This window comes from Camelus bactrianus, chromosome 19, assembly GCF_048773025.1.
Source record: "Camelus bactrianus isolate YW-2024 breed Bactrian camel chromosome 19, ASM4877302v1, whole genome shotgun sequence".
Classification (NCBI taxonomy): domain Eukaryota; kingdom Metazoa; phylum Chordata; class Mammalia; order Artiodactyla; family Camelidae; genus Camelus; species Camelus bactrianus.
Window position 1 is genome coordinate 10,502,347 of NC_133557.1, and position 13,715 is coordinate 10,516,061.

The window sequence follows — 13,715 nt, forward strand, 5'->3', positions numbered from 1 at the left end:
TTTGTATCCCTTCACTTTCACTATGTGTGTCTTTAGATCTAAAATGAGTCTCCTGCAGGCAGCATATTGCTGAATTTTTTTTTTATCCATTCAGCCACTCTCTGCCTTTTGATTGGGAATTTAATCCATTTACTCCCCAGGTTGTTCTAATGTACATCAGGGTTAAGAACCACTGTCTTAGATGTACAAATAGGTTATAAGAGTAATAGATGTCTCAGGGATTCTCAAACTGTCCTTGGACAGTTGGAAAGGTGGGAGGTGTCAAGAACCCCTTAAATTTGAGAATTTGAAAAAAAAATCAGTTATCAAGTGGATACAGCAAAAATTAAGAACCATAGTATTCAACCTGGATGTGAATGAATGGTTTTATATTTTTATAGATCAGAGGTTGGTTGATGTTTATTATTAACTTGTTTGATAAGGATTTTTTGAGCACTCACATCAGCAAAGCCAGACAAGTGATTAGTGCAGGTGGAGACACAGCAGATACTTAAACCATAATTCGACATGAGAAGTGTCATAGTAGGGCCTTAAATAAGTACAGATTTAAATATTCGTCAGATAATTTAAGCACCAGTCTTTGAACATGTGTAGATGTGAAAGTTCATTTGGGCGTTGGGTAGTTTCAAACTTCTTCTTGTAGTGTCATCAGAGGGATATTTACAAAGTGCCTTGAAAAGTAAGGAAGGAAGAGAATAATTACTCCTGTGGGGATCTGAGGGGTTCTTGAAAGAAGAAACATTTCAACTGGACCCCAAAGGGTAGCTAGGACTTGAATAAGGCAAGGGCAGATGCCAGCAACAGCCTGAGCAAAGGCTTGAAGGCAGCCTCACCTGAGCGAGTCCACTTACTAAGGGCTCACAAACTCAGGGTCTTCCTGAAGGCTTAGAAAGAAAAGGTGGGAGGTACTGGTGGGAAGGTATCTTAGAGTCAGCAAGTGAATTCCTTCCATACTAAGCTAGAATTACTCTAACCTAAACTGTTTAGAACACTGCTGCTTTCTTTTGCCTAATGTATCTTATTGTTTTTCTTAAGTGGTATAAATACTATGTAATCTCAGAAAAACTGGAAAGTACAGATATACAAAAAAGGAAAGCATTGCCTCATTTTCTCAAAGATAACTTTTAAAAAGTGGGGCAGATCTTACTCTGCATGGTTCTATCCCCTGCTTTTTCTACTTAAATCTAAAGCTTGAATGTTCCCACTCAAGAAATATATCATCATTTTTCATGACAATATAAAAGGATAAGTGAATACACCATAATTTAACTTATTTCACTGATATTGGACATTTTACTATTGTACGTTGTGAACTATTTCACCATTTTAAATAATGCTATGTTGAACATCCTTTTATGCACTTTTTGGCATATTTATCATATTTTTCTTAACATGTCTAGAATTAGAATTGCAGGATCTCAGAGTATGCACTTCTGGGAGGCAGTTGATGCAGAGTGCCAAAGTGCTCCCTGGAAGTGTTTCAGTTTATAATCCCTCCAGCCATATGAGAATATCAAAACATGACATTTTAATATCTAAAACTGACAGTATCATCTTGGTGCACTCATTAATTCTAAACTGAACTTTTGAATTGCCTTTGGTTGCCAACTTACATTATTCAAAGGTTCTAGCATAATATGGAAATAATCCTTTGCCGTTTTTCATCTGTTGATCCTTCCTCTAAGACAAATTGACTTGTGGTTTGTTGATAGTATCTCATGTGTGAGAATTGTCTGTTTTCGGCATCATTTTTCAAAAATTTAGATCTGGGTTATTATTTTTAAACAACTTTTGGATGACAGTTTATGCCAGTAGTACAGGATTTATCTTCCTTATGTTTTAGTTAACTGGAATCCAGGTACAAAGTGGAGTTAGAGGAAGAGAGAGGACAGGATTTATTTATCTCACACAAAGCACTCACGGTCTAAGGACTGCCCACTGAGGCCTAGCAAAGAGGGAGGGCTAGAATCTTCCAAAGTCAGATGCTGTAACCAGCCCACAGTCAGTAGGCTTTCTGTCACAGAGAGAAAGAATAAAAATACCTTTGTTATTGTGTCAAGGCAAACCCATACTACTGAACCCTTTCCTCTGTGCATGCATAGAATGTTGCTGGAGAGATTTCCAAGGAACTGGTGCTGGGGAGCTGAAGAGGGAGGAAGGTTTATTTTTCATGGCATACCCATTTGTACTGTTTGAATTATTTACTGTGTATGTTTTACTTTTCCAAAACTTTTTAAACCTAGTTATTTTTTTTGAAAGCCTCTCTTCCCCATCGTTATGTAAGATGTTAACGTTAGAGGAAACTAGGTGAAGAGTATGTGAGAACTTGCATGTCTTCTGTAAATCTAAATTTATTTTAAATTTCAAAGTTAAAAATAAAAAAAGAGGACAGGAAGGGAAAATATCATCTTCCTATACAGAATCCTATCCTGTGAGGCATTTTCCACCTTCTTGTCTTGTCATTTCCTGCTTTCACCCCTAGGTCTGCTGACCTTGTGATTACCAGATACAACTATCTTAGCTACTTTTCACTGTTTTTATTGGAATCAGACTCTTTCATATTTCATAATGAACATCAGCTGGCAGATACTTACAAATGTTCACCATAGACCAGAGGAAAAACACTCTCTAAATATATTGCTTTTAAGACTCTGACCAAGCTGTGTGTCTAAAAAAGCGCACCAAGCTCAGAACCTTAAACTTTAAAGTCTATTTTTTTCTCAACTTGTGCTCCTGGTAAAAATGCAGATGAGTCTATATTCTCCGCAAGCCCCTGAGTGATTCTGATTCCCTTTAGAATTGAGTTCCAGAAAGAATAGCGTGTATGTGTGAGGTGGTAACATGAAGGATGGAGGGACTGCGAAGGCCAGGTGATCAGGAGGCTGTGGCCAGTGGCCAGTGGCCAGTGGGAGGACACGAGGGTCTGAAATGCCATAGCTTTAAAGGGGGCGGAGAGAGAAGGCAGATGCAGCAGCACATTTGAGTCGATGATCCAGGTGTATGAATGACAAAGTTCCTTGTTCAGACCAGGCAGAGAGAGAGAACCCCGGAAGCTCTTCTCTTTCCTTGAGGAGGTGAGGCTTGTTATCAGTGAAAGGCAAGAGATACTTTGATGGGGTGCCTTTCTTGAGTCCAATAATTGATCTTTCTTGCCTTTGATTCCCAGGTGACTGTCGTGCCTGCAGGTTCCTGAGTGTCTACTCAGTGCCAAGCACTAGGACACAGTCCCTGCTCCTGGCGAGATTACATTTGAGGAGAGGGGGGCAGACAGTACACAAGTAAAAAAAATACATATTGTATACATCAGTTAGCTAAGTCCATGAAGTGAAGTCAAACAAGGGGGTGGACAGTGGGCAACAGGAGCCCTGAGGATGCTGTTTCAGATGGGCTTGTCTGTGAGGAGGTGCCGTTTGAGAGAGACCTGAATAAAATAAGCAATGAGATCTGAGCCAGGCAGGCATCTGTGGGAAGGGCATTCTGGCAGAGGGAACAGTAAAGCTGATGACCCTGAGGAGTGGAGAAAGGCTTGCTGTCAGGAGACAACAAGGAGGCCAGTGTAGCTGGAGCTGAGGAGGAGGAGAACAGGAGACGGTGGGGTAATGACAGTTTTGGAGACAACTTGTAGGAAAAATATATTGGTGACATAGGAGATTCCTGACAAAGCAAGCCTATTGCTATATAGAGAAACGGGAGTTAATGGAACATCGTGAAGCTGTTTCCTGCCAGCTCTCCAGGAGAGTGATATGTGTGAAATGGTTAAAGGAACGTTGATCCAGAAACGGGGAGATGTGGCTCCTGTATTAGTCTACTCTTTTGCTTAATTACTTCACTCAGTTTGTGACTCATTTCTGGAAGTGCAGAATCAGGGCCTCTGAACAGTCTTGTGGAGGCATTTGGAAGGCAGCACTTAGTGGGGCCTCAGGCTTCTCGGCAGGGGCTGGGGGACACGAAGGTGCTCTGATGACCTGCCCCAGAGGGATGTTCACCTCTTTCCCCCATTCCGACTGCCGCCTCTCTTCTTCCAAGCAGGACTGGTTGCCGTGGTCCCTGCTGCTTCTCTCTCTCACGTGCGATACAGGCGCCTTCTATGTTCCTGGGGTTGCGCCAATCAACTTCCACCAGAACGATCCTGTGGAAATCAAGGTAAGTGCAGTCCTGGATTGTGGGAGCCACTGTGCTGGGCAGCCTGGCCGGAGGACCATGGCGGACTGGTCACATCCCTTCTGTGGTTACAAGGAACAGAGACCAGTGCTGGTACATAGCCTGGCAGGGTGGATAAACACCTATGACGAGTGAAAGCATCTGCATTCAGAGCTGCATAGTAGTAACGAGTAAATTCACCATGTGCTTCATGTGTTGCATTACTATGAGCATCTGTCTTCTTTGAAAGTCAGACTTGTAATTTTGGGGAACAATAATTAAAGTCACATTTACTGAGGATTATTTACATGCTAGGCTGTGTATGGTATGTATGGTATGGCTTCGCTCAGAATGCCCCCGAGTCCTCTGAGGCAGATACAGTATATTTTACAGATTAACTGAACATTTTACAGTTATAGAAACTGAGGCCCAAGGAAGTGAACCAATTTGCCGAAGGTCACGTGGTAAGGAAAACAGGGTTAGTTCAGAGCCCGTCTCTAAACCACTGCGGTGCTGTTCCTCCCAGTGCCTCTGCCAGAAGTCCCCCCAGAGAAAGCTTGTGGCATCCGGAGGACAGCATGGCTCTGGTTTCCAGTCCTGCCAAGCTGAGCCTGTGAGAGCGTACACCTTGGGTGGGAAGAGAGAGGGTGGGAGGGAATATGAAGGTGGGGCACTGTTTCTTGGTAATGTGGATTCTCTTTGGATTGTCCAAAAGGAAAGAATGCTAAGAAACACAAAATAATAGGCTGTTATAACAGACAATAACTTTTTAGTCATTTTGCCTCAAGCAATTCATGAAATGCTTAATAGAAGTTCTTAGTCCCTCAATCCGACATCTCTGAAAAGCTCGGAAATCCAGAGTTTTTCTAAACTCACTGTAGGCAAGACCTGACCTGAACTGTTTATTGACTTTATTTATCCCACTTGGTATGAATACTTTTGTTTTTCCTTGTATAAATAGTCGCTGAATATGGGGTACTGCTCCAGGCCCAACTGGGGGGTGTTATAAAATCTATGGTATGTTATACCACATTGCCCTTTAGAAATTAGAAAAAGTCCTAATTCCAAAGCAAGAGTTTAAGGATTGTGGATCTAGATTCTAAAAATTATTTATACTTTCAGATGATATATAAGGAGTGCTCAGTAGTTCCTAAAGAGAAAGAAAAATACCATATGAGATCGCTCATATGCGGAATCTTTAAAAAAAAAAAAAAGGAACATAAATACAAAACAGAAACATACTCATAGACATAGAATACAAACTTGTCATTGCCAAGGGGGCGGGGAGTGGGAAGGGACAGACTGGGATATCAAAATTTGTAGATACTGACAGGCATATGCAGAATAGATAAACAAGATTATACTGTATAGCACAGGGAAATATAGACAAGATCTTGTGGCAGCTCACAGAGAAAAAAAATGTGACAATGTATATATGTTCATGTATAACTGAAAAATTGTGCTCTACACTGGAATTTGACACAACATTGTAAACTGACTATAACTCAATAAAAAATGTTAAAAAAAAAAAAGAATTAAAAGAAAAAAGTAGTTCCTAAATAGTTGCACTTAAATTAAAAAAAAAAAAACTTTTTGCAACATTTTGATTGGTTCTATTTTATCCATGTTTTGGGGAGTTGTCGGTGGCTCTCACCGTTTCCAGAGCTACATTCTGTGTGCTTATACCACTTCCTAAATGGTCTCCTTCGTGGTCTTCTTAAACTTCACTTTTAATGGTTGCATAATATTTAATTGAATGAATATATTATGGTTTATTGATCAGTTTCCCATTGCAGGGCTTTTAGCTGTTTTTCCAGTTTTTCCATCTCTTCTGTCGTTATACAAACATTTAGTGAGCACCTATTGTGTGCCTAGCTCTGTAGGCACCAGGGTTACATAGGTGTGGTTACGCATATGGTCCTTGCCCTTATGGAGCTTAAATCTTAAATTCTAGTAGGGAAGACTGATTTCTTTTTAAAAAAAAAAAGGAAAAAAACAGGTAAACAAAATATATTTTATCAGACATGCTGCAAAGGAAGCTAGGAGTGTTGAAATACAGACGATGGAGGACTTCCTTTGGTAAGATAATTAGGAAAGGACCGGAGGGTGAGGGGAGTAAGCTGAGACCTCGGTGTGAGGAGTCAAGAGAGTTGGGCAGAGAGGAGCCGCAGGTTCAAAGTCTAAGGCAGGAGACAGCTGGTTGGGCTCAGGGAACTGGAGGCAAAAGACCACTATGATTGGGAATGAGGAGTGAACTCTTTATTCCTAAAGTTTTTTCCTCATTTGGAGTTATTCCCTTAGGAAAGATACCCAGTGAAATTATGGATGCAAAAGATATCAGCATGTTGAAGACTCTCAGTGTATTTTAAATTTAGTTGTGATTATAAACAAAATCTATAACGTGCTCTAAAACCAATGAAATGTGAAATAATTCAGAATTGTAGGCAGTATAGTATATAGTGTGCCAGAGTTGTGTCTGCTGCAGTTAGTTTGCTTGTTAGATAGTATTACCAAGTGTACTAAAGATGGGTGGGTACGAGGGAGGATTATTAAACAGTCATCTTGATTTCTGGGTTGAGAAATAATGACCTCTCTTCTCCCGCTAGGCTGTGAAGCTCACCAGCTCTCGAACCCAGCTACCTTACGAATACTACTCACTGCCCTTCTGCCAGCCCAGCAAAATAACCTACAAGGCAGAGAATCTGGGTACGTTCTCTCACACTGCTGTCACCCTGCCCCAAAGGGAACCCAGATCTTTCCAGGATGATAATAGCAGTTAACCCTTACATAGCACATACTGTGTGCTGGACACTGTTCTACTTAATTTATATGCATATTAGTTTATTTAATCCTCGTAACAGCCCCAGGGAAGTGGTTGTTGTATTTATTCCCATTTTACAGGTTAAATGACTTGCCTCTGATTACATTGTTACTCAGTGGCTAAGCTGGTCTTGAAATCCATGTAATCAGGCTTCAGATTTGGAGCCCTTGGCTACTGCGCATACTGGCTCTCCTTGATTTTTAGATAATCTTCTCATCTCTCTCATGGTTTCTGTAACTTGCTCTGCTTTTAATTAAAAGAGTGAGTGATTACCTCCGGCCCTAATGGAAGCAGAGACATTACCATAATTCTTGCTAAACTGTGTAAGACTTGCCTCAAATAATGTATGAAGCACCCAGTGCCGTGTCTGGCATATGTGTTCCATAAATAGCAGTCATTTTATTCTCATTCAGATTTCTTCCTTTGGTAGAATTTCGGGCTTAAAGAAAAAGACATTTGGAGGCCTCTGTTAAGGACATGATTATTAGTACTGACTCTGTACCTGTCTCAGGGTTAAGTCTTGGAGATAAAAACATGGAAAGACACCCTCCCTGACCTTAAGGAACTTAAGAGACTTTCCTCTTTTCTTATAGCTTAGGAAGGCGAAAGGAGAGAACTGATTCTTGAATAGGCCTCTGAAAGAGCTGCCTTCTCCATCAGGGCCACCCGTAGCTCAGATGTTTCCAGAACCCCTAGCTGACAGGTGTACCTACTGCCAGGTATTGGGTGTCCCAGACCAGCTGGGGCAGGCCTGAGCCAGCTTAACCAAAAGCAGGCAGCGCCGCCCGTCCCTGAGTCTTGCCTTTGCGGTTGAACAGAGGTTGGTCTCGGGGCCGGGCTGCTCTTGCTGCCTGCCACTTACCCTTCGTTTCTCTCCACGCCACGTGATGCTCCAGCCACCTTGCCTCCGCCTGGAAGCCTGACCCACTCTGTTCTCCAGGCCCCTCACAGCAGCTCCTCCCTTCCCTGGTGAGCTGGTGTGGATTCGATAACAGCCCAGGTCTCAGCAGTTGGGCAAATCTTAATGTGAGACTGGGTGACCTTCACCTCCACGAAGCTGGGGAGTGTGCCTGCCTCATAGAAATGGGAACTTCCGTGTGTACAGAAGTTAATCTGCCATACTCTATCTCATTCTGTCCTTGTGTAGGGCCCCCCCTGTGGCCTAGCAGCTCTTTGAGCAGAAGGATCATATGTTACATTCCTCTCTCTCTCTCCCACAGCTGACCCAGAGTCTGACACACAGTTGTCATTTGGTGAAAGTTGGTGTCCTCCCTGAGTAGAGCAGAAACATCCTTGAATGAGCACCTGTTGGCTCGCAAGCCCTGTGCTCCATGTTATCATCCTTGGCCGTTAGTACTTAGGGCTCTTCCTGTGAGCTGGGCATTGTTCTAAGCACTACTGTGCTTAGACTTAGTTATTCTCGCAACAGCCCTGTAAGGGAGCTACTCTTAGTATCGCCTTGTCATAGATAAGGGAAGTGGGGCGCAGGAGGTGAAGTCACTTGCCCCAGGTCACTCACCTAGTCAGTGGCAGAACCCAGACCCTCTGGCTTCAGAGTCCATCCCCTTAAGCACCACAGTCTGCACACTGTCTGACCTGATTCTTACTGTAACTGCAAAGCCGTGTAGGATTGCCTTCCTGCCATTGTACATAGCATAGCAGCTTCAAAGTTTGGAAAAGCTTGCTTGTGGTCACATGGTAATGTGTGGAGAAATTGAAATATTAACCCAGGTTTTTTAACTGTAAAAACAGAATTCTTTCTGTTGTCCAGGGCTCCTCTCTCCAGAAAGGTTCATTTGGGCTGTCTCAGGGCTGTGCTCCTGTTGATCACGTTGGTGGAGATTGATTTCGCAGTGTGTGTGTGTGGGAGTGCCTGGGGCAGATGTACTGGAGTCCAGCATCAGACTCCTTTTAGCTTGTTGCACATTTAGTCTGGCAGGCCATCTGCTCCCAGCTTTAAAAAATTAAAAGGAATACTTCTGTATTAGAAATAAGCTGGTCCAGACCAGTATGTCCTCTTTCTTGGTTTAAATTTAATTTCTAAATATCAAGAAATGATACCCACCCTACTTGGTCTGCAGCCCTGTTCCTCTCTTTGTATGTTCTTCCCTTCCTCAAGGGAGGTCCTTATTGACCTTATTGAAAGAAGTGGGCAGTAGGGTGTGATGTGGAGGAAAGAGCCCAAGGGGTTAGCACTGCCAGTCCCCTCATACGGTTGTAGGCGAGTCCCTGGCCAGGTCTGGTTCTCAGCATTGTCATCTCTAAAATGGCAGAGGGTGACCCAGGTCATTTCAGCAGTGGACCATGCAGATGTCTTATTGGTGTTCTTGCTCTCCCACTGGCTAGTCCTTTCCTGGGTTTTGCAGACTCATCTGCATTGCTAACCTTCTAAAACAAGGTAGAGGGGTAGGGACCTTCATCCAGGCTTCTCTTCACCCACCCTTCTCCTGAGTGGCCTCATCCACACTTGCCAGGGTGTTAACTTTGCAGCTGAGTGGTTCTCCCTGCACTAGCCATCTGTATACCAACAACTCAGTCTTCCGTCTACAGTCCTCACCTTTCCTCTGAGCCTAAAATTTAGATATCTCACTGCCTGCTTGACATAGCTACTTGACATATCCAAACTGAAAAAATGCCTTCAGTTTAAGTTGGCTATTTTTCCTGTTTTCCCAACTAGAATCTGATTGTAGAAACCTCAGAATCTTTCTGATATGCACCACCACTCATCCTTCATATCAGTCAGCACCAGGCCCCCTAGGTTTCGCCTCCCCAGTAGCTCCCAGATCTGTGTACCTGTTTCCGCCCTCACTGCACCCTGCAGTCTGGCCACCAGCACCACTCACTTTGCATAGCTGACTGCCTTCGCCCCAGCCAGTCCCTTGCATCTTCGACATTTTCTTCACAAAACAGCCAGGGTGGTCTGTAAGCAGAATCGGATAATATCTCCTGCCACCCATTAGAAACCATTTATTGGTTTTTGCTGTTCTCTGGATAAAGATCGAACCTCCAGTGTGGCCCACAGGCCCCCTGAGGTCCAGCTCCAGCCTGTCTCTCCACCGCACTTCAAGTCGCTCTCCCCCTTGCTGTCTGCACTGCAGCCACACAGGCCTCTCAAGTTTACCCAGTCCCCCAACCAAGGGGCCATTGCACATACTGTTCCTTCTGTCTGCAATAGTCTTCCCTATCTCTTTACCTAGATAATTCTCTCCTCCTCTAGAGCTCACTTCAAGCATTATTTCCTCAGAGAAACTGCTAGACCTACTCTTCCACAACTAGAGTAAGTTCCTCTTATAATATTCCTTATTATTTAATCGGTCTATCTTCCCACTGGACCATAAGCTCTGTGAATATGTCTGTTCAGCATTATATCTTCAGAGCCTAGTGCATAACCAATACCTTGTAGATGTTTGGGAAGGGATGAATGAATGAACAAATGAATGAGTAGACCAAAGGTACCACATCAGGCAGATCCACACTGGTAGGCAGCTGTTAGACCAGGTGTGTGTGCAGGCATCAGTGCCACCTGTGGCCTGTGGGTTGGTCTCCTTCAGCTTGCCCCAGTTTCACATCATCCCAGAAGAATTGTTAGAATGGCTCAGAATGAAAGCGTCGTTGGGTATAGTTGGCAGTCTCTAACTGCTCAGTACCTGCTTGCGTGACGTCTAGCAGCAGGTTACTCTGAGGCAGTAGGCGTGCAAAGGGTGTGCCAGTTCCTTAAGTAGAAAGACGTTTTGGTTAAAAATCTTGGGTGCTGGGTTTTATGCTCCCTCCCTGCCTGAACCAGGATCTGAAGACACAGAGATAAATGGGAAACATTGTCTGTCCTTAAAGAGCTCGTAATCAGGTAGGGGAGGCAGAGACTTAATCTATCAACACCTCATGCAAAAGTCACATCAGTGACAAATGAAAAGGTGCAGAGGTGGTGCTGGTGATAAAAATAGTGTTTGTTGCCAGCTCATTCTGTGCTTCTCACTGCTACCCTATGACATGGATGCTGTCATTATCCCCATTTCACAGATAAGGAAATTGAGGCTTATTAAGGTTAAGTGACTTACCAAGACTGCTAAGCTGCTGAGTGGCAGAGCCAGGGTTCAGTAGCAGGCAGCCGTCTCTCTTCACCACCGCACAATGCTGCCTCTGCACCAAGGGCAATCGAAGAGGGAGTGACAAGCTTGGGCCTAAGGAGGTCAGGAAGGGCTTCCCGGATAATGAAACAGAAGCCGAGTTTGAAGGGTGAGGAAGAGTTTCCCATGTGGGGCAGGGAATGGCACTCCAGGCAAAGGAAATGGCGTGAAGCCCAGAGGCATGTTTGGTGTACTCTACAGAGTCCAGTGGTGCTAGAGCACAAAGCAGGACCAGAGGGCAAAGGGCAGGCATCAGACAAGGGCAGGCTTGGTGTGAACAGGGGTTGGTGCGTTGAGTGCCAGGCTGTGGGATTGCTGAAGGCCCTGCAGGTTGGCCCTGTGTCTCCATGGTTCTGCTGACCTCAGCAGCCTCAGGGCTGAGGCTCTGAGCTCCATCTGTCTCTCTTATGGCAGGAGAGGTGCTGAGAGGGGACCGGATTGTCAACACCCCTTTCCAGGTTCTTATGAACAGCGAAAAGAAGTGTGAGGTTCTGTGCAGCCAGTCCAATAAGCCAGTGACCCTGACCGTGGAGCAGAGCCGCCTCGTAGCTGAGCGGATCACGGAGGACTACTACGTCCACCTGTAAGTTGTCCTCTGCTCCCTGCCAGCCTCGAGTTCACGTAGGGGAGGGCACAGAGGGAAAGGTGGTCCGAGGGACTGAGTGGGGCCTTGGGTTTCCAGCATCGCGGACAACCTGCCTGTGGCCACCCGGCTGGAGCTCTATTCCAACCGTGAGGGCGATGACAAGAAGAAGGAGAAAGATGTGCAGTTTGAACATGGCTACCGGCTCGGCTTCACGGATGTCAACAAGGTAGAGTGTCTTGGCGTGCTCAGAGGGCTGGGGGAGCCACACCCCAGAGTCACAAGCACTTGGGGCCACCGAGAAGGGGGAAAGATGTAGCACTAGGCTTTTTAACAGGAAAGACGGGGATGGCCAAGGCAAGTTCCTCCTGGTGCCCCCAGGCGTTATCTGTCAGAAGTCAGCGTGCTGTGGGCAGGACTCAGGCAGATGCTACATGGGAGGTGGAAGGCGCAGTCTCTAAAAATTCAGATTCTATGTTTATAAGATTAATCCCTTCTTCCTCCTCAAAAACCTGCAATTTCCTAAGTATGTAAGAGAGAGAGCTAAGTAGTGGTCGCAAGCATGCAGATTCCCTGGGTTTTAAATCCTGCCTCCACCATGTCCCCGTTGGTGAGTGACCTTGGGCCTACCTCTTTCATCTCTCTAAGCCTTTGGTTCCTTATCTGTAAAATATATGTAATAGCCATACCTGCCCTTCGGGGTTGTCATGCGGAGAAAATCAGATAACCTGTGTAAGCCCTTTACAGCACAGCCTCTGAGAAATATGCTAATAATGCCAGTGATCGTAAGTGATTTGCTCTGTCATTTTCTAAACTGAACCCATATTACTAAGGGAGTAAAGGACAAAAACATTCCTTTTAAGGCATAACTCCTGTCCTCCAAGGGCTTCTGTCATAACTGGGAAGAAAACTGATAGTGTAGGACCTTAAGTCCCAATACTGACCACACCAGTGCCTGGCCGGTCAGTGCCAGGGGGGTTCACAGGGAGCTCACGTGCGTTCAGGTTGTCATGGAGGAGGTAGGCCTTGAAAAACAGGTACGCTTGAGCAGAGTGGAGTCAGGATGGCATTCTAATTGGAGTGAATGTCATGAATGGAGTTGGGGGGGAGGGCGGCCCAGGGAGACCAGATCTAATGTGTCTGAGAAGATGACAGGCGGGTTTATTAGGGTCACATGCCAGTAGGCCTTGAATACCAGCCTGAGGGGTCTAGGCTTTTATCCAGTAAGCCCCACAGAGCCCTGGAGGGTTCCTAACTAGGGGAGTGCTATGAGAGCAGTGTTTTTGGAAGGTTGGCACTGCTGGACCTGCTAAATGAGGGATCTCATACCTGGGAGCTCTTGGAGTGATTTTCTGGTGGTTAATTGGCTCTGAGCTATTTCGTTCTGTCTGTTGCTCTGTTTTAGATCTACCTGCACAATCATCTCTCATTCATCCTTTACTACCACCGGGAGGACCTGGAAGAGGACCGGGAGCACACATACCGTGTCGTCCGCTTCGAGGTGATTCCCCAGAGCATCAGGCTGGAGGGTGAGTGGGGAGGTGTGACCAGAGGGGCAGGGCTGGATGGGCCTGGGCTTCCGCACCCATGGTCTTCGCACCCTTGATTCCTGAAATGGCTGACAGGCCCCAGTGTGACATACGGGCCCAGCCACAGTAGGGTCACTGCGTTCCTAAGAGAGGTGGGGGGGTTGGCGAGGGGAGACCTGTCATCTGTGGTTCCTGGCCTGGCACAGCCCCTTACCAGTTTACCACCTACCCACTACACCCAGAGGTGTGTACTGATTATGATGAGGAACCAGAGGCTCAGAGAGGTTGGTGACTTGGCTGAGATCAAACAGCAACTTGGAGCTTTTCCAGGCCTCTCATAAGAACCAGCCAGCTCAAGAACAAAGGGCAGGGGTACAGACAGAGCTGTTGGGCAACAGGTTTCAGTGTTTCCACTCCTGTGTGAGTGATTGGCATAGACTAAAATTGACCCACAGTGAACAGTCGTGCAGGAGTTTGAGAGCCCGGGCCAGCCCTGTGGGCCTGACCGGACCTGGTCT

General features: G+C 45.4%; 1 protein-coding gene across 2 annotated transcripts in view; it reads left to right on the forward strand.

The window, feature by feature from the left end:
- The window catches only part of TM9SF4 (transmembrane 9 superfamily member 4), a 50,316-nt gene that overhangs the window by 16,137 nt on the left and 20,464 nt on the right, over positions 1 to 13,715 (forward strand). For both annotated transcript variants that reach the window (XM_074347117.1, XM_010960879.3), the window contains exons 2-6: positions 4,030 to 4,143; positions 6,747 to 6,846; positions 11,500 to 11,668; positions 11,768 to 11,897; positions 13,074 to 13,197. In XM_074347117.1, coding sequence (XP_074203218.1) covers positions 4,030 to 4,143; positions 6,747 to 6,846; positions 11,500 to 11,668; positions 11,768 to 11,897; positions 13,074 to 13,197 — 637 coding nt within the window. The remainder of the gene's footprint in view (positions 1 to 4,029; positions 4,144 to 6,746; positions 6,847 to 11,499; positions 11,669 to 11,767; positions 11,898 to 13,073; positions 13,198 to 13,715) is intronic.